The following is a 21,765-nucleotide window of genomic DNA, read 5'->3' on the forward strand; positions in this document are numbered from 1 at the left end:
AGTATTCTTGCCTGGAAAATTCCATGGACAGAGAAGCCTGGCAGGCTACAGTCCACGGGGTCACAAAGAGTTGGATGCGACTGAGCACACAGGCACGCATACATTACAAAATGATCTCCACAGCAGTGATTGCTTTAAAACTTGAAATAAACCAGTAAGGAGTGGGGAGTGTCACCTCCACTCTCCTGCTGCAACCAGAGCAAGAATTCAGCTCTCCTGCCAACCTCTCCTCCCTTACTCCCTTTGAGAATCACTTTTTTATGTGATATATTTCCTTTAGACAGGAAGGTTCTTTGAAATAGATACACGTATAACATCTATGTTTGCTTCTGGTACTATAGCAAAGAATGGAGTGTATTAACAATGGAAATTAGTATCTATGGGCTTTCTGTTATGAGTAGTGCTATTAATTATGGTACCACTTGGCTTTTTTTCCTTCAACAAGTATCTACCAAATGTTTATTTCATGCCTGAGTCCTTCCTAAAATACTGAATTACAATTTGGAAGTCAAATGATTTAGGAAATCACTGATATTTTTTCCATTTTTAAGGATTTTTAGAATGTTGAAACAGTCTAGATGATTAGTGGTTTGTCTTTTTTTTGTTTGTTTGTCTTTTAAGTGTCATGTTTGAACTTTTGAAAATACATTTAAGAGCGTTATTTTTAATCTTCACAATCCTCTGTGGTTTCCATTATTGCTTTTTTTAACCTAAGAAATGATTATTTCACAAATATTATATAACTTTAGTATGTATTAGATGCATCTTAATTTCTGACACTTAAGAATAGAGAGCTGTTATCTTTTATTTTACATTTATTTTTAATGTTTAAAAAAGAGTATATGTATATAGTTTTAAAAGTTAATACTACTTGGATTATAAAGAAAAATAACATTCCCCTGCCTCATCTCTCATCCAATTTTTGCTTCCTAGAGGCTGCCACTTCCAATTGTTTAACAGTTTCTTCTGCTGTTTGCCTTCATATTTCTAAGTTATAAACTTATCCTGCCTGTTATCTGTTGACTTCCTGTTGTGAAGATGAAGATTTGACTGTTTGTACTCTAAACTGACAGCAGATTAATCATATGCCAGAAATGAAAAAAAAAATTAAGTAGATGAAAAGTCCAGATAGTCTCCAAATCACTTATGTTTTAAAAATATGCACTTTATAGTAATTTTTATTATTAGTTTTCTGGAATAAAAAAATAATGTCTTAGTCTCATTCTTGAGTACTTTGCGGTAGATTAGAGTATTGCCCCAATTGCAGGATGAGATTTATAACTTAAAAAAAATGTTTTGTTGCAGTGTAATTTCTATACAATAAAATTCCTCAATTTTTAGGTTATGATTCAGTGACTTGATGTGTATAAAGTCATACAACTCCCAAGACAGTTATGATACAGAACTTTTTTTTTATCACCTCAAGCATTATTATCTCATGCTCCTATAGTCAGTTTCCTGTCTCCACTTTCTGATCTGTTTTCTGTCACTATAGTTTTTCCATTTCTAGAATTTAATATAAGTGGAATCATTTATATACTATTTTGTGTCTGACTTTTTTCACTTGGTGTAGTATTGTCTGAAATTCATTCATATTGTCCTGTGACTCAATAGTTAAGTCCTTAATATTGCTGAGTCCGTTGTATGAATCTACCACGGTTTAATCATTTACCACTTGATAGACATTAGGTTGTGCATAGTTTTTAGCTATCATAAGACAAGATGCTATATAAATTTACAAACAGATCTTTCTGTGGAAATGTGTTTTCATTTTTCTTAGCTACCTAGAATTCTGGGTCTCATAGTAACTGTGTGTGTAACTTTATAAAGAAACTACCAAACTATTCTCCAAAGTGGCTGGACCATGTTCCATTCTAACTAGCAGTGTAGGGTGCTTCCAGTAACTCCAAATCCTGGAAAGCACTTGGTATTTTCAGTCTTTTAAATTTTAGCCATTCTAGTAGGTGTGTCATAGTATCTCACTATTTTACTTTGCACTTTCCAAAGGAATTCTGACCATTTTGTTATGTGTTTATTTGCCACTGATATATCTTCTTTGGCGAGGTATCTGTTTATATATTTTGCTTTTTATATTATTGAGTTGTTTGTTTTCTTATTGTAAGATTTCTTTGTAAATTCTGGATACAAGTTCTCTATTACATATGTGGTTTGCAGGTATTTTCTTCTCAGTGGTTTGCCTTTGTCATTTTCTTAATAGTGTCTTTTGAAAAGCAAAAGCTGTAGGTTTTGATGAAGTTCAGTTTACATGTTTACCTTCTAAAGTACATGCTTGTTATGTCCTAAAAAATCTTTGCATAATTCAAGATCATAAAATTTTTCTTTTAATGTTTTTATTCTAGCAGTTTTATAATATCAGTATTACATTTAGATCTAAGATTAATTTAGAGTTAAATTTTTATAGAAGTTGTAAGGAGAGATGAAATTCATTTTTTGGCAAATGGCCATCCAGTTGTTTCAGTATCATTTATTGGAAAGGCATTTCTACACTTAATTGCCTCGGCATCTTCATAAAAAATGAATTGACCACATATATGTGAATCTATTTCTGGACTCTCTATTCTGTCCCATTGATCTAAATATTTATATTTACTACAGTATCACACTATGTTAATTGCTGTAGTCTTTCTAATAAGTCATGAAATAAGGTAGTGTAAGTCTTCCAAATTGGTTCTTCTTTTTCAAAAGCTCCTTTTACTATTGTAGGTCTTTTCCATTTTCACATATATTATCAGATCTGCTTTTCAGTTTCTACCACAAAGCCTACTGGAGTTTTGATTGAGATTGCATTGAACTGATAGATTAATTTGGGGGGACTTGACATATCCGAACAATGTTGAATCTTTTGTTGTGTGGACATGGTATATCTCCCCATTTACTCACTTATGTAGGGTGTTTTTTTTTTTTAAATTCAACAGTATTTTGTAGTTTTTTATAGTATGGGTAATGCACATATTTTGTTGAGTTAATATTTGTTACAGTAGTTAATATTCTTTGATGCTGCTGTAAATAGCAATTGAATTTGGTATATGGCCTTTATAAACTGACTTTGCTGAACTCACTTATTATTTCTAGTAATTTGCATATTCCTTAGAATTTTCTAAATATACACTATATAATGTTGTTTACTCCAGTATTCTTCCATGGAGAATCCCATGGATAGAAGAGTCTGGATAGATATCCCATGGATAGATAGAGGGCTACAGTCCATAGGGTCACTAAGAGTTATACATGACTGAAGTGACAGCATAGCACATTAAAGCCATTTTTACTTCCTTACCATTCTGTATGATATTTATTTTTCTTGCCTTATTTCATTGGCTAGGACTTCTAGTACTGAATAGAAGCTGATGAGAGGAAACATCCTTGCCTTGCTTCTGATAATGGGAAAACATATATTCTTCCACCACTGAGTATAACTGTAGTTTTTTTGTAGATGCCTTTTAACAAGTTGAGGAAATTCCTTTCTTTCCTAATTTGCTGAAAGTTTTTTTATCATGAATGGATGTATGAATTTTGTCAAATGCTTTTTCTTCATCTCTTAAGATTATACTATGGGTTTTCTTTTTTATTCTGTTAATATGGTTAACTACATTGAGTTTTTTTGAATCTTAAACTTCTTGCATTGCTAGAATAAACCCTACTTGATCATGGTGTATTTTGCAATACTGCTGCTAACCATCTCTAGCTAGCAGACTCCACAAGTTTAAGGGTGCACTCCCCAACATGAGTGACCTCACTACAGATGCCAGACATGAGTTCAAGAGTTCCCAGCCACCCAAACTTCTGACCAATTGGCTACAAATTTAGGGGTTCCCACAGCCCCCTCAGGTTCAGTAGTTTGCTAGAACTACTCATGAAAGTACTATACTTATGATTTCAAGTTTTATTATAAATAATATGAATCAGGACCAGCCAAATGAAGAAATGCATAGGGTGAGGTCTGAGAGAGTCCTGGGCATGAAACTTTTGTGTCCTCTTCCTAGAGAATAAGAATGCCCTACCCTCCTGGCAGATTCATGTATTCCTCATGAGTAAGCTCATCTGAACCTTGGGTTCTAGAGGTTTGTTTTGTTTTTGTTTTTGTTTTCCCATATTATTATGCAGTCACAGTTGATTGAATCCTTAATCATGTGATTGAACTCCATCTCTCTGACCCTCTTCTCCCTGGAGGTTGGCTGCTATCAGTTGCTTAAAGCCCAAATACTCTAATTACATGATTGATCTTTCTGGCATAACTAACACCTGATTTAAAATCATTTCTTTAGCACAAACTCAGTTGTGGTCCAAGGGCTCTGAGGAAATTCCTATAACAGGAACGTTCAAGAGTTCAGAAGCTCTGTCCTTGAAAGTTGAGACAAAGACCAGGCAAGCTTTTTTTTTTTTAAATTGTAAAACTGATAGTTTCTATAAATGTGCTAGTATTTTGTTAAGAATTTTTTGTGTCTGTGTTCACAAGGGAATGGTAATCTGTGGTTTTGTTTTTCAGTGTAATTTGTCAGATTTTGATATCAGGGTAATATAATCCTGAAGATGATTTGGGAGATGTTACCATTTCCTTTATCTTTTGAAATACTTTCTGTAGAATTAGTATGATTTATTCCATAAATGCTTGGTAAAATTTGCCAATGAATACTTCTGGGCTTGGAGGGTTGTTTTTTGTGGGCAGGTTTTTTAATTATAAATTCAATTTCTTTAATAGATGCAAGACTATTCATGGTTTCTGTCATGGTTTCTGTTTCTTTTTGAGTTAGTTTTGATAATTTTTATCTTTCAAGAAATTTGTCCATTTCATCTCAATGTGGAATTTATTGGCATAAAGCTGTTCATAATAGTATCTTATTATCCTTCATTGTGTGTTGGCTCTGTAGTGATGTGCTCTCTTTCATCCCTGATAATTGGTTTGTTTGGGGGTTTTTTGTATTGGTAATTTTTGCCTTTTTTCTTCATCAGTCTTTGAAGAGGTTCATCAGTTTTACTGTGGGTTTTTTTTTTTTTAATCAACTCCTGGCTTTATTGATACTCTGCCTTGTTTCTTGTCTTTTATTTTGTTAATTCCTGTTTTTGGCTTTCTTATTTCTTCTTCTACTTGAGAGCTTTTCAACTCCAGTGCTGTTGACATTATAGACCAAATAATTCTGTTCTGAGCATCATTGGATGTTTAGCAGCATCCCTGGCCTCTCCGCACAGAATACAGTAGTATCTCCCCAGTATGATAACCAAAAGTACCTCTGTACGTGCATGTGTGCTAAGTCACTTCAGTTGTGTCTGACTCTTTGCAACACTATGGACTGTAGCCCACTAGGCTCCTCAGTCCTTAGGATTCTCTAGGCAAGAATACTGGAGTGGATTTCCATGCTTTCCTCCAGGGGATCTTCCCAACCCAGGGAATGAACCTGCATCTCCTGCAACTCCTGCATTGCACACTGATTCTTTATCACTGAGCCACCAGGGAAGCCCAAAAATATCTCCAGACATGACCAGATATCTTCTGGTGGGAAAAATAGCCCCCAGTTGAGATCCATTGCTCACCTTCTGTAGGCTTAGTTTGGTTCTTTTCAGCATATTCAAAAGCAGAGACATTACTTTGCCAACAAAGGTTCATCTAGTCAAGGCTATTGTTTTTCCAGTAGTCATGTATGGATGTGAGAGTTGGACTGTGAAGAAAGCTGAGCGCCAAAGAATTAATGCTTTTGAACTGTGGTGTTGGAGAAGACTCTTGAGAGTCCCTTGGACTGCAAGGAGATCCAGCCAGTCCATTCTAAAGGAGATCAGTCCTGGGTGTTCATTGGAAGAACTGATGCTGAAGCTGAAACTCCAATACTTTGGCCACCTCATGCGAAGAATTGACTCATTGGAAAAGACCCTGATGCTGGGATGGATTGGGGGCAGGAGGAGAAGGGGACGACAGAGGATGAGATGGCTGGATGGCATCATTGACTGGATGGACATGAGTTTGAGTGAACTCCAGGAATTGGTGATGGACAGGGAGGTCTGGCGTGCTGCGATTCATGGGGTTGAAAGAGTCGGACACGACTGAGCGACTGAACCGAACTGAACTGAACTGAAAGGTGGAAGAATTGATTTTGTAGTCCACCCCTGCCTCCTACCCCAAAGGATTTAAAGCTAGAAACATTTTTTTTCTAAACACTGCTTTAGCTGCACTCTGCAAATTTTGAAATATTGTATTTCTTTATCATCCAACTGAAGATACTTTGTTTTCTTTGTGATTTTTTTTTAACCTGCATCTTATTTCCTTCCTGTATTTCATTGGGTTTAAGTTGCTCTTCTTTTTGTAGTTTCTTAAGGTTGAAGTTAGACCATTGATTTTTAGCCTTTTTTTTTTTTCACTAATAGAAGAATTTAATGCTAAATATTTAAAAGTACTGTTTTAGATACATCCAACAAATTTTAGTATGTTGTGTTTTCATTTTTCAGTTCAGAATATCTTCTAATTTCTCTGTCATTTGTTCTTTGTCGCTTATTTTCTAAGTATTGCTATTTTCCTAGTTATCTTATTGTTACTGATTTCTACTTAGAGAACTTACTCTGTATGATTTTAGTACTTACAGCTGATTTTTACTCAATTTGAATCGTGTTGTTCTTGAAAATTTTTCATCTTTTTTTGAAAATGTACATCGAAAAGTATAAATCCTAAGTGTATAGCTTGATAAACTTTCACAAAGGTGAAAAAATAAGATATTATAGACTCACTGTCAGCCCTACCCCAAGTAACCACCAATCTTCTTTTGATACCATTAGTTTTGCCAGTTTTTTACTTTATTTGAATGGAGTTAGGCAGTATGTATTTTTGTGTCTGCCCTTTTCCATTCAGCATTGTGTTGAAATTATGAAAGTCATCCATGTTATTCCATGATAGTTGTTCATTATCACTGCTCTATAGTATTATATGAATGTCTCACAATTTATTCATCCATTCTGTTAGGTTGATGCAAAAGTAATTGCAGTTTTGCATTGTTGAAATTTGCCATTTGATATTGGAATACATTATTAAATAAATGTCATTATGTTATACATCATTTTAATGTGCATTTCTCACTTCTTATATTTTGCTAATGACATTGCTGTTTATTTTATATTTATTTTAGACTATGGAAATTATGTTAGGCAAAAAGCAAATTTGAGTGATTTTCTTATTTGAGTTCAAAATGTGTTGTAAAGTAGAGGAGACAACTCACAATATCAACAACACATTTGGCACAGGAACTGCTAACGAACATCAAGTTCAGTGGTGGTTCAAGAAGTTTTGCCAAGGGAAAGAGAGCCTTGAAGATGAGGAGTGCAGTGGCTGGCCATCAAACGTAGAAATGACCAATTGAGAGCCATCATTGAAGCTGATCCTCTTACAGCTACATGAGAAGTTGCCAAATGACTCAGCATCAATCATTCTACCGTCATTTGGCATTTGAAGCAAATTGGAAAGGTGGAAAAGCTCAATAAGTGGGTGTCTCATTAGCTGACTGCAAACGAAGAAAATTGTCATTTTGAAGTGTTGTCATCTCTTACTCTACACAACAATGAAGCATTTCTCAACCAGATTGTGATGTGCAAAGAAAGGTGGATTTTATATGACAACTACCAAAGACCAACTCAGTGGTTGGACTGAGAAGCAGCTCTAAAGCACTTCCAAAAGCCAAACTTACACTGAAAAATGGTCATGGTCACTGTTTGGTGGTTTGCTGCCAGTCTGATCCACTGCAGCTTTCTGAGTTCCTGCGAAACCATTACATCTGAGAAGTATGCTCAGCAAATCCATGAGATGCACTGGAAACTAAAACGCCTCCACCTGGCATTGGTCAACTGAAAGGACCCGATTCTTCTCCACTGCAAGGCCTGACTGCATGCTGCACAACCAACACTTTGAACATTGAACAAATTGAGTTACGAAGTTTTGCCTCATCCACCTTACTCAACTGAGCTCTCGCCAATCAACTTTTTGCAGGAAAACTGCTTTCATAACCAGAAGGATGCAGAAAATGCTTTCCAAGAGTTTGTCAAATCCTGAGGCGTGATTTTGATGCTACAGGAATAAACAAACTTATTTCTCATTTGGCAAAAATGTGTTGATGGTATTGGTTGTTGGTATTGGTAATAAAGATGTGTTTGAACCTAGTTATAATGATTTAAAATTTATGATCAGGAACCGTAATTACATTTGTACCAACCTAATACTCTTGATGGACATTTCCAGTTTTTGGCTAGTATGAAAAGAATGAGTATTCTCTTGTGTCCTTTAACAAACATATGTGTATATGTGTGTGTGTGTATGTGTGTGTGTATATATATATATATATATATATATATATTAGATTGGTATATGCTTGCAAGGGAAAATGCTGAGTCATAAGATATGCTTATATTCAACTTTGATATGTAAGTTATTAATTGGAGTTATTGCTATGCATCCTTTTTAGGCACTTGCTTTTTTATGGTCTTAGTTATTGTGGTTGTTTTTGTTATTGTTATGAAAGTAGTAGTATATTTCTTATTTTCCCTATCTATAGTATTAAAGTTTTACTGTCTTAAATGGTTTTTTAAGAATATGTATTTAAAACATTTTTTTAAATGATAGAAACAAATGTATAAAACTACTTCTTTGAAATAATTACTTTATTGGCAGTAAGCATGATTTTCTTCTAGTGTTCTTCAAACTTTATTAACCACTTATATACCACTAGCAGCAAAAAATATACCTAATATATTTGTATGTATTCACAATTTTATACATGTATTGCTGTACTAGTATTTTATAAATACCAGAGTATTAAGGTTACATATAAAAGTGAAGAAGAAGAATAAACAGAAATAGTTAAGTTTTACTATTCAGCTAATTCTTTTTCAACCCCCTTCAGGTATATACTTTGGAGACCTCTGCTCTAACAGAGCTGAAGTACAAGCTTTAGGATACAGTTAGAAAGTACTTACTTAGCTTCATAGAATGTGTTTTTCCCATTGTGTGGAGGACACCATCCCTTAGGCACTTCAGGGTTAGAAAGTAAGTGAAATGAGAATGTTAACAAATTGGGGCTTGGCTCATTAATCCAACAAAGATAGAGGTCTTTTCTTTTGTTGGAAGAGAATATTAATTCTGGGAATGGGGTCTTTTATTTTCCTTCTGTGGTAGTACTAGTCTTGAGCCAAACAGTACCATTTTGTGCAATCTCAATTCTATGCTTCGTTTCATTGACTGCCACCAAACTGCACCCTAAAGAATTAAAAGTTTATGTATTAGAGCAGTGTTGTAGTCAATGAAAAATCACAGATCTGGTTGAGATAATGACTCCCATTCAAATAGGGAATGTGTTACCATGTCTCTTAAAGGGATGTTATTTGTGAAAAAGATTATCTGTGATTTGATGATAAATAATAGAAATGTCTTTATTCCTGTCATTGGAAGTTGTTAAGCATTCAGAGGAATGATGTCTGAAAGGAAGACAGTTCATAGAGTTTACTCTCAGAGGTGCATTTTTGTTAGGAGAAGAAAAGTGTGCTAACCAGATGAATTATTCAGAACATTCCAGCTTTATAGGGAATTTATCATAATGGACTATTTTAATGGCATATTATTGGAAAGGCTTGGTTGGACACATAGGCTCAGGGAAGCAACCTCAGGAAGGTTGCTTCTGCGTGTGCTGGGATGTGACGCATTCAGCTACTCTGTTTGCCAGCACTGTTTGGATCATTATTTTCTCCATGTATGTATAGTTAGACACCTTCCTGTCTATCGTGCTTTCAGTCTTCTAGTGTCTTCACAGTCAACTAAATGATCAAAACACTTATATTTTCCTTTAGTTTATTTTTAAATCATTATTGTTGTTTGTTTGTTTCCAGGCTAATTCCAAGTGTTACTGAGAACTGTCAATTTGTTGCCCCATGTAATATGTTTAACATTGTGTTAGGTAGTATATTTTCAGTCTTGTTAAAAATAATAAGAATATATGCAGGGGCTAGCATTTACTGAATACTTACTATATGCTGATGCTTTTACATTACTCTCTAATTTTCAGAGTAACCCACCCAGTCAAGGCATGTGGTGTTACTCCACTTTTACAAATGAGAAAACTGTTAACTAGAAAAGTTAAATAATTTGTTCCAAGTTCTACAGCAAACGTGAGTGATAGGGCTAATGTTTAAACTCAGAACTTTTTTTCCATTTTTATTCTGTGGCTTTGCTTTGGACTTCACAACTCAGCTTGTTTTGCTTCTGCTGTATCCTTTCCACACTTGAAATGTCTTCTCCCTACCAGGTCTAGTTTCTGGTAGTAGCAAAAGCCCCAGACAAAATGCTCCCTTTTCTAAAGCCCCATTTTCTGAGAGCCCCATTTGTAAGTAAACACTCCCTTCTTTAAACTCCCAGAATAGTTTGTGCCTTTCTTCGTATATTTATTTTGCCTAATTTATTTTACATAATTATTCCTGTATATATCTTAATCTACCAGCTAGAGACTATCTTTGATTCCTTGCAGCCTAAGATAGTTTTGAACATTGAAAACGTGCAGTATTTGTTGACCTGATATTAGAGGCAAAAATGTCATCAAAATAGGAGTAAACACTACTGATGGATTTTTTTAAAAGTTGAGGGAACATGGCAATACGATAAAGATTAGTATATATGTGATTGTTTTTGCCTCTTGGTATTTGGAAATCTTGTTAAATTTTACTAGTGGTATAACTAGATATGGCATGTGTTTTCTGGTTTTGTGAAAAAGTTCATATTCTTAGCTATCATTTAATATTTTTTAGGAAGAAGATAAATAATAAAAATCCGAGAGAGGTGGAAAGAACCTGCTGTTTTAATTTTGTTCACAGCAGTGATTCAGATAACGTTCTTTTGGTGCTAGCTTTGATAATAGGTTCAGTATAATACTGGAATTCAGCAATTGGTTATCTTTGGGTATGTATCTTTTGCATTTAACGCCATATGTGGGATGCCATACTGTTTGGAATAAGTATATGATAAATACCTCTCTCTAAATAGATTGTTTCATTTATTACTTTAGAATTTCATAGTTTTTGTTTTGCTTGTTCTGAGTTTTCTTTTCAGTAAAAGGCAATTAAACCAAAATTTACTCACCAAGTGGGGATGTCTTATTTTGGGAAAATTTTATTATTGATCACCCTTTCAAATTTTGAACAATGTTTTTTGTTTTAAATCTCTTTAAAATATACCTATTACCTCTTCTAACTTATTTAGTTTGACATTTCATTCAAACAAGAAAGAACTTAAACCTGTTTATAAATACTTATATGTGGTAGAGATTTGGATGTAATTTATTTATTGAGTTTTGAAGTCTGAGTTTGTGTTATACTAAGAAGCCTGTGTTTTTATAGCTTCTTCTAAATCGTACATATCCTTGCCATTAATTTGGCTGCACTCTTAAAGCATCCTGAAATTTTTTAAAATTTCTCTCTCTTGAGAGAGGTGTTTTCTTATTAAGATAATCTGTTGAAAATCAGTCATTTTCATCATGTGTCACTTGGACCTTACGGTAATGCTCAGAAAGCAAAAGGTGGACAGTAGACAGTAACTCAAAGAAGCCTTTTGGCTCTTGAACTAAGACAGTGAGTAAAATTTCCACAAATTATGAGACTGATAAAAATATTGTTGAAGTTTAGGAATTTGATTATTAAATATCCATTAGAATAATAAATCAGATTAAAGTAATCAGTAATGAAATATTCTGAAGGCTTTTGACGTTAATCAGAATACACTAAATGATTGAAGTTTCAGTTTTGATGTTGTTGCTGCTGCTGCTGTGTCGCTTCAGTCGTGTCCGACTCTGTGTGACCCCATAGACCGCAGCCCACCAGGCTCCCCCGTCCCTGGGATTCTCCAGGCAAGAACACTGGAGTGGGTTGCCATTTCCTTCTCCAATGCATGAAAGTGAAAAGTGAAAGCGAAGTCGCTCAGTCGTGTCCGACTCACAGCGACCCCATGGACTGCAGCCCACCAGGCTCCTCCGTCCATGGGATTTTCCTGGCAAGAGTACTGGAGTGGGTTGCCATTGCCTTCTCTGCAGTTTTGATGACAAGAACTTAAATTTTTCTTTATAAAATTTTGTTATTGTTAATGCTAAATTATTGTAAAAATGTTTGTTCAAGAGAATTTAGTATGACATTCTATTAGTTAACTTTAGATCGAGTTTATTTTGTTGTTCAGTGTATACATGTATATTTCTCATTACAATCTTATGAAGCAAATACTGTTATTTTCCTATTTCATGGATGATAAAGCTGAACACAGAGAAATGAAGAGATTTTTAAAAAGCCATACAATATTTGATCCAAGGCAGTCTGGCCTTAGAGTCCATGCTCTTAATCTTTGCTTGTCACTAAGTTAAGAAATTGGAGTTTGAAATAAATAAATTAAAAAAAAAAAGGAAGTTGGGGTTTGGAGTAAGAAAGACATGGGCTTAAATCATGGCTGCAACTTAAAACTCCTAGGACAAGATCATGTCTTTTTACCTCTCAGAGTGTCAGCATTCTTGTTTATAAAACAAGGGGTGTTTGGAGGATAAAATGAGATAATGTATGTTACTGTTGAGCAGACACTCAACTTGTTCAATAGATGGTAAGTAATATTATTATAACAAGTAGTTGTAAGTAAAATGAAAAAAGTCACAAAGACAACCATTGTTAGCATTTTCAGGTATATCCTCCCAGTCTTTTAAAACTGTGTTTTTTTATTTTAGTAATATATCTTTTCTGTTGATGTTGTTTTTTCCTTATATGACATTTTTGGTTTATGTTTCACACAGAAAGAGGCTTGAATTTGTCTGTATCGCTTAGCAATAAGGCAAGCCTGTTTCAGCTTCTGTGCTGGCCAAAACTTTTTCTCTCCCTGTTTATGAGTGGGTAAATAGAGATAGAAGACACGGAAGTACACACACTGTTTTTTTTAAAAAATGAAAGAATGGGATTATGTTTGAATTAAACTTTCTGATAGAATGTCTACAAACCACTAAAATGTAGAACCCTGGAAGTGGGCAAGAGAACATGGGCTCATATTAATTTTATTAAAAATAACAGTGAGATTCTAATTTCAAAATATTTAGTTGTTAACTAAAAATGCTCTATCTGAAGTCTTAATGAACATAGACTACTACTTCTTGATGAGTGAGATAGCTAGAAGTCTGTCCATATATTGCATTGTTAAATTCACTCAGTGAATTTATTTAGCAATACCTAAACTAACCCCCCTTTTTATAGCCTTAGCAACACAACATGGCTAACTCTCTTTTCCCCCCTTTTTTCCCTCCCTTTTAGGTCTACACACAATGAGCTGGAAAAGAATCGGTGAGTCAATGATGAGGTGTAGCTTTCATATATGTTAAAAAGCAAACTCAGCACTTGACCTGTGAAAATATAATATTACATATGTAGTTAAAACTTTTTTACATGTGTAATATATCATAATTCTGATACATGTGTATTATCTCCCAGAAGTAGTAAGTTTATGCTGTCTAAACTGGAAGACATAAACACACTTCAAGTTCATTTGAATTTTGGGTTTATGTTGAGCCTTCTTTATATCTGTCTTTGGAAACAGGTTAATTGTGATAGGCTCATGGCTCAAATACAGTCTTGCTAAAGGATTAGGTTTCTGTAATGTTGCTAATAACTGTTATGGCAAGTTGTAGGACACTGAATTTCTCTTTCCTTGCAGTTTGTTCTTTCATTCATTCATTTATTCATGCATTCAACAAATCTTTATCTAGTACCATCTATATGTCAGTGCCAGGCAGGTATAATGCTTTACATAAGGAAGACAAGAATGTGTAAGGCAGTTTCTGACCTTAAGGAATTTATAGCTTCCTGCAGGAGACAGATAAGTAGTTACAATACTGTGTAGTGTGGTAAATATGATGATAGAGAAGCAGAGGATCCTGAAAGATCATTTTTGAAGGTCACCTGATTCTCTCTTGAAGGAATCTTGGAATGCTTTTCAGAGGATAGTGAGCTTTGTTTATTGAGGAAACTGCTTCCCAGGTGATGCTAGTGGTAAAGAGCCTGTCTGCCAATCAGTGCAGGAGATGTAAGAGACGTGGGTTTGATCCCTGGGTCGGGGAGATCCCCTGGAGGAGGGGATCCAGTATTCTTGCCTGGAGAATTCCTTGGACAGAGCAGCCTGGTGTGCTACAGTCCGTAGGGCTGCAAAAAGTTAGACACAACTGAAGCGACTTAGAAGCATGCGCACATGTTAGAAGTTCAATGTGAGTATAAAAGACTATAGCATGAGGCAAGCCAAGCCAGATGTTGACAGTTTTACTGAAGAGTTTGGACTTTTCTGGGAACAATAGAATTGGCTGTATGATTTTAAGGTGAATTAAAATATGATCAGATTTATGTTTTGAAAGAATCACTTTGGCTACCATGTAAAGAATTGGTTGATTGGCAGAAGAGATCTCAGAGACAGGAAAACTCTTTTGGAGGCCATAGGAAGCCTCCGCTGTAAGAGATAGTGGTAGCGATTGGAAATAGAATGTAGAAATAGTAGGGAATATAATCAATAGAAATTGGTGATTAGTTGGCTATAGAAGCTTAAGTTTTAACTATTTACCAAGAAAAGGAATATAGTAAGAGGACAAGTTTGGGAGAGATGATGGGGATTGTACAAGTAAAATATTCTCTTTTGGATACAGAGGTTAAATTAATAAGCAACAAACTGGAATTATTTACATCAACTGTTTTTTAAATTATGTTAGTTTCAGGTATATAGCACTATATTTTGAACCTGTATGCACTAAAAAGTGATCACCATATTGTTGACCCCCTTCATCCATTTCACCGTGTGCCACAACCTCCTTCCCCTCTGGTAACCACTAATCTGTTCTCTGTATCTGTAAGTTTGTTTTTGTTTTATTTTGTTTTTTTAGATTCTGCATGAGTGAAATCATAGGTATTTGTCTTTCTCTGGCTTATTTCACTTAGCATAATATGTTCAAGGTTCATTACTATTGTCACAGATGGCAGATTTCATTCATTTTTATGATTGAGTAGTTTTCCATCATGTGCACACATGTGCGTGCTCACACATACGTATGAATGTGTATGTATGTATGTATGTATACACACACACACACACACACACACACACACACACACACTGTGCTGTGCTTAGTCGCTAAGTTGTGTCTGACTCTTTGTGACCCCTTGGACTGTAGCCTGCTAGGCTCCTCTGTCCATGGGGATTCTCCAGGCAATAATACTGGAGTGGGTTGCCATGCTGTCCTCCAGGGGATCTTCCCAACCCAGGGATTGAACCCAGGTCTCCCACATTGCAGGCAGATTCTTTACTGTCTGAGCCACCACGCACACATAGCATATCATCCATCCATCCATCTATCCGTGGGCACTTAGATTGCTTCCATGTCTTTGCTATTGTAGATAATGCTCCAGTGAACATAGGGGTGCATATATCTTCTCAAATTAGTGTTTTCCTGTCCTTCAGATGTGTGTGAGTGTGTTAGTCGCTCAGTCATGTTTGACTCTTTGTGACCCCACGGACTGTGACCTGCCAGGTTCTCTGTCTATGGGATTCTCCAGGCAAGAATACTGGAGTGGGTTGCCATTCCCTTCTCCAGAGGAACTTCCCAACCCAGGGTTCAAACCCTGGTCTCCTGCATCGCAGGCAGGTTGTTTACCATTTGAGCTACAGGGAAGTCCTTCGGATAAATACCCAGAAATAGAATAGCTAGGTACACCAGCCCTTTTGACAAATAAGATCTCTATGACCTTCAACTTTTTGTCCTGCCCTTTTTACAATAGAAGGGTCCTTACAGATTGACTAACCCAACTGCCTCACTGCATATGAATTTAAATGTCAAATTCTCTTGAAAAGGCTTAGCATAGTCCTCTAGGCTCATTTAGTGGCTTTTACTACTTTATTTGCACAATGCTCTGTTCATATCTCCTATTATGAAACTTAGTCAGGTGGTCCTATAATTATTTGTTTATATGTCTCTTTCTGTCAAATGATTCTGACTGCCTCAAAGGTAGGGGTTCTGTTTTGTTCAGTTTGTAACCTTGGTGTCTAGCATTTGACATATATCAGAAGGTGTTAGCTTTAATATTAAGTGAAGGATAAAACTGAAGCATAGTTCAGTGGTCTAGTCAAAGACATTTTGCTAGTTTGAGGCAAAGCAGTTTGGCAGGAAATGCTTTAAAGAATCTCTTTTCTGCCTTATATTTCTATCATATTAAAAGAAGTATCTGGCTAGTTTAAACATGGCAAAAAGACCAAGAAATGACAGCTTTGAAGAGTCTAAAAATAAAACCTTATTTTGACCTTTAGAGCACAGAGTGTATTTTGAGCCATATGTTTTAAATACTAATAAACATGTGGCTTTTATAATTATTTCACCTACTTGAATGTGGTCCTTGGGAGACCCTCATTGGAAATCTAGCAAAAACATTTAAAACTAAAGAGACTTTTTAAGTAAACTATTTGGAATGGAGCTTTTAAAATCTTTGCGTAAACTTTGTTTAATGCATTCTGTATATCAGTTATGACTTATTGATAACCTTATCACTCATAGTATTACTTTGATATGCCTTGTAAATTGTTTAATCTAGTACTTGTTTGTCTGTAGTGCTGTGTAACATACATAGCTTTTATCACCTTAACTGTACACAGTCTCTCTGCTGTGTCCAGTGAAGGCTTTTTGTTTCCATTTTACTTACTTAGGTCTAAGGCTATCTGGCTGGTTTCCTAGTCTACCTCTCTTAAGGCATGGTTCACTCATCCTTTTCTGTCCTCTTCTGGTAGTCCTAATGTCTTTTTGCCTCAGATTAGGTCATCTTCTTTCTCCCTTCTCTCCTGTTCTTTTTCCCTCCATCCTTCTCTTCCTTGAGGTTGAAACATAATATAGAATTAACCTTTTTTCCCCCCAAGATATATTTATTTTTAAAAGGGGTGTTTATCAGTATGAATAAATCTCTATTTTAGTGGAATGTGTCAGAGGATGAGTACTAAAGGAAGAATTCAGTTTAATAACCTATGCTCTGTTTCTGAAAAGTGGATCTAACAAAAAAACCCAAAAATATTGGTAGACACAGGATGATTTAAAGGAGGGAGATGCTTTAGCCAAATAGCAGGAAAGTAGCATAAGAATATTGTTAATATTTAAGCCTGTATTGTTATTATACTTTTTAAGGCCCTACCAAGTTCTATTTAATAGCTCTTTTTTCCAAGGCGCTGTTTTTATTTGAAATTTTAAAAATACTTAACCTAGATTTGACATCTTTTAAAATAAATAGAATTTTGGCTTTACCTTTCATTTGCTTTTCAGTGTAATAAGGAGAGTAATTCACTGTCAAAAGAGTGATCCTGAAACAGTTCATATTTTTGAAATTTTGCCATTCTAGATATGATACTTTTATGTCAAAAGTTTGGGTGTTTTTGTGGAGGGGGGCTTAGTTCTAAAATCTTGCATATAAAGCTTCTCTGAGTTACGTGTTTTTTACTGGAGCAATGCAGGGAGAATTAGAGTAGATGATTTTAAATTGTTAGTGAATGATAGAGTAATTCCAGATGGCTGTCTTAAACCAAGCCCTAACGCTGCTGAAGCCCTGGGTCTGGCCTTGAGGACACAATTGCCAGTGAATGCTGAGGTTCATACTTCTAGATTTCAGAGGGTCTGGAGCACAGAGAAGTTTGCTCTGGCCCACAGTTACCCCAGGATGCCTGCAGCCTTTAGGTAGTTTCAGACCTGATAAAGAAATTCAGATTCTTTCTTGGATAGATCCTGGAGGCTTATTTCTGCCCAAAAGCCCGAGCCTGGTCTAGGAGGTAGAGAGCGTTTGTCACTTGTGTGTTCGCCTTGTCTTCCTAGACCTGCAGTGGGTCGTAAAAGACTCAGGAGGTGGAAGTGAAATGCCTGTAGATGATTTGCATTCCTCGGGAGCCTATGGGAATCATCTCATGGTAAAACTAATTTTACCTTTGAGTCTTTGAGATTTGAGAATTAGGAATTTACATTGCCCCATTGGCTTATCTTAAAAGTTGGGTCCTTTGCCAGAGAAAAAACCATTCAGTACAGATTTTAGATTACTTCCTTGCTTTTTCATTTTCTTAATTCAAATTACTAAAGATGTTTTTGAAAGAGTCAACAACTTTAATAGAACTTTAATGGTCAAGTACCTTAGTGCTGACAGCAGGAGAGGCCATTCAACCTTAATAACTGTCATTCCATTGAAACAAAAGGCTTACTCTTATCCCAGCTTTGGCAAATCTAAAAGGACCACATGAGGACACTGGACTTACAATGCCTTCCTAGGCAGCGCAGAAGTACCCGAGTATCTGTGATAAAAGAGAAGCATGCCCGATGAATGGTAGTAGGTGTCCTCCATATAGAGATTTTCTCATACCTCTGATGAAAAGGTGAAAATGAGTGTTTGTTGAATACTTATTGTGTTCTCTCACCTTGCAAAACCATTATTTAATCCTGTAAGGTAGGAAAGCAGAAGTAGATCAAAGTGTTGTTGAAAACTAACCATTTTGACCATCATAACTACAGTTTGAAACAAGATGATGGGAACACAAAACAGTCTTAATCATGATCCTGTCTGATTGTAAAGTCTTTCTCTTCAGTAAGGATTAATAAATACTGTGTTTGGCATTGTGGTAGATAAAGTGATATATAAAATACCCTGTCCTACCATTAAGATTGGGCTTCCCAGGTAGCACTAGTGGTTTAAAAAAAAAAAAAAAACAAACCCAGCTGCCAGTGCAGGAGACATAAGAGATGCAGGTTTGATCCCTGGGTTGGGAAAAATCTCCTGGAGGAGGGCTTGGCAACTCACATCAGCATTCTTGCCTGGAGAATCCCATGGTCAGGGGAAACCTGGTGGGCTACAGTCCGTGGGGTCACACAGAGTTGGACATGACTGAAGTGACTTAGCATGCATGCACTTACCATTAAGATTAAGGCCATTGTAGTCTGATAGTTATAGGTTTCCTCTTTCAATACCAGGATTTGGTTAAGTTACCAATGCGTGTCTAGAAAGATGCATTTAAAGTGTTTTTTAAACTGAAGATTGAAACCCATTAAGTAGTCTATGCAGTCATTTTAGTGAGTCATTTGAAAAAGAAATAGAGTAGGATAGGAAATACCAAAGAGCATTGCTTGAAGTAAAGGTAAATGTAGATTTGTGAAACTTGGATATTCTGGGTCATGATGTAAAATGCTATGGTTATAGTTAACAGCTACTGCCTGGATAGTCAAGGAGAATGTATCTTGAGCCATGAAGAAGAGAGAGACTTTGAATTTAAGGAAAGATTAAGGAAAGGGATCAGAGCCATGGAAGCAGGAGGTCATTAGCTCTGTCCAGGAAAAACTGAGTAGACCTTATAGAGTGAAAGAGTCGAGTAAGAGCAAATTTGGAAAATGCAGTGGTGGCCATAGGACTGCAAAAAGTCAGTTTTCATTCCAGTTCCAAAGAAAGGCAATGCCAAAGAATGTTCAAACTACCTTACAATTGTGTTCATTTCACATGCTAACAAGATTAACATAGTCATAGTACTAAGTTGAATATCAACAACCTCAGATATGCAGATGATAGCACTCTTAATGGCAGAAGGTGAAGAGGAACTAAAAACCTCTTGATGAGGGTGAAGAGGAAATTCATGAAAAAGCTGGCTTAAAACTCAACATTCAAAAAATGAAGATCATGGCATCTAGCCCCATCACTTCATGGCAAATAGATGGAGAAAAAGTGAAAACAGTGATATACTTTATTTTCTTGGGCTCCAGAATCACTGCAGATGGTGACTGCAGTCATGAATTAAAAGAGACTTGCTCCTTGGAAGAAAAGCTACAATAAACCTAGACAGCATATTAAAAAGCAGAGACATCACTTTGCTGACAAAGGTCTGTATAGTCAGAGTTATCAGTTTTCCAGTAGTTATGTGTGGATGTGAAAATTGGACCATAGAGAAGGCTGAGCACTGAAGAACTGATGCTTTTGAATCGTGGTGTTGGAGAAGACTCTTGACAGTCCCTTGGACTCCACAGAGATCAAACCAGTCAATCCTAAAGGAAATCAACCCTGAATATTCATTGGAAGGACTGATGCTGAAGCTGAAGTTCCAATATTTTGGCCACCTGATGTGAAGAGCTGACTCATTGGAAAAGATCCTGGTTCTGGGAAAGATTGAGGGCAGGAGGAGAAGAAAGTGACAAAGGATGAGGTGGTTGGATGGCATCACAGACTCAATGGACGTGAATTTGAGCAAGCTTCGGGAGATGGTGAAGGACAGGGAAGCCTGGCGTGCTGTAGTCATGGGGTAGCAAGGAGTCAGACACAACTGAACAACAACAACAACAACATAGTCTATCACATTAGTAGTGGGAAGTGAGGCCAGATAGGTGGTTTGATATTAGGCTGCAATGTTACTGAATGTCAAGCAAGGAATTTGGATTTTATTTTGTTGGTAGTAGTGAGTTTTTGAGGCTTTTGATCAAAGCACACGCATGCACACACATGCATGCATGTACATGTATGCACACTTACACACACATATACTAGTTATGGGAGCAGGGAGACTAGTTTGGATATTTTTGAAATAGCCCAGATAGGAGAAGGATATAAGAACCGGTATTCAGTTGATGGAATTGGGAATAGAAAGGGAGAGAGAAGACTAAGAAAGAATACAAAGAAAAAAGATCATTATTTTCTGTTAACTGGTACTGTTCATTCCTCCTTATATTTTATTCTTTACATACCAGTAAGAGTGATCTTCTTAAAGTATATGTCAGGTCATGCCATTTCTGTTTACAGTCTTCCACTGGATTCCTGTTGCAACTAGATAAAATCTATGGCAACAAAGTCCTCCCACTCCATCCCTCATCTCGTATGGTCTAGGATGACAGTTTTCTTTCTTTTCCTCAAATACACTGTGTTGTTTCTTTCCATCTTATTAGGGCTTTTGTACCTGCTGTTTCTTTTACTTGTAAAACCCTTGCTCTAGTCCTTTATCATTATTTAGTTCCCAGTTTTCAGGTCATCTTCTTAGAGAACAGGATGTGCCCACCAGTCACTCTATCCCATTTTGCCTTTTCTGTCACCTTACATTTATTTATATCTGTATAAATCATTTATTTGTTTGAGTTATTTGACTTCTTTTGCTGGAATATCAGTTTCAGGAAGACAGGGACTTGGTCTTTTTTACCCTTAGCACATAACAGTCATTTAGTAAATGTTCATTGAATGAAAACATGACTATATGTGCTATATATTGAGCATACATATAATCAATAATATTGCATACTGAATTATGATGACTCAGTCCTGAATATTCATTGAAAGGACTGATGCTGAGGCTGAAACTCCAATACTTTGGTCACCTGATGTGAAGAACTGACTCATTTGAAAAGACCCTGATGCTGAGAAAGATTGAAGTTGGGAAAGAGGGGATAACAGAGGATGAGATGGTTGGATGGCATTACCAACTCAATGGACATGAGTTTGAGTAAACTCTGGGAGTTGGTGCTGGGCAGGGAGGCCTTGGCGTGCTGCAGTCCATAGGGTTGTAAAGAGTCAGACACGATTGAGCAACTGAACTGAACTGAACTGAAAAATGACAATATATAAAATACTCTTTTATTTAGCTCAAAAGACATATTATTATAATAAAACAGTGTCATAGGTAAATAAAAAACTTAATTCTTAAAGTGTAAATAAATTATATGAAAAAAAGTTGATACCTGGTGACATATCAAAGAA

At 35.9% G+C, this 21,765-nt stretch overlaps 1 protein-coding gene across 3 annotated transcripts in view; it reads left to right on the forward strand.

Moving 5' to 3' along the window:
* MXI1 (MAX interactor 1, dimerization protein) overlaps positions 1-21,765 on the forward strand; it is a 99,559-nt gene that overhangs the window by 31,813 nt on the left and 45,981 nt on the right. For 2 of the 3 annotated variants that reach the window (XM_027960481.3, XM_004020185.6), the window contains exon 3: positions 13,306-13,335. The exons of the other annotated variant lie outside the window; for it this stretch is intronic. In XM_027960481.3, the coding sequence (XP_027816282.1) occupies positions 13,306-13,335 (30 nt within the window). The remainder of the gene's footprint in view (positions 1-13,305; positions 13,336-21,765) is intronic. 3 annotated transcript variants of the gene reach the window in all.

Source organism: Ovis aries, chromosome 22, assembly GCF_016772045.2.
Source record: "Ovis aries strain OAR_USU_Benz2616 breed Rambouillet chromosome 22, ARS-UI_Ramb_v3.0, whole genome shotgun sequence".
NCBI classification, from domain to species: Eukaryota; Metazoa; Chordata; class Mammalia; order Artiodactyla; family Bovidae; genus Ovis; species Ovis aries.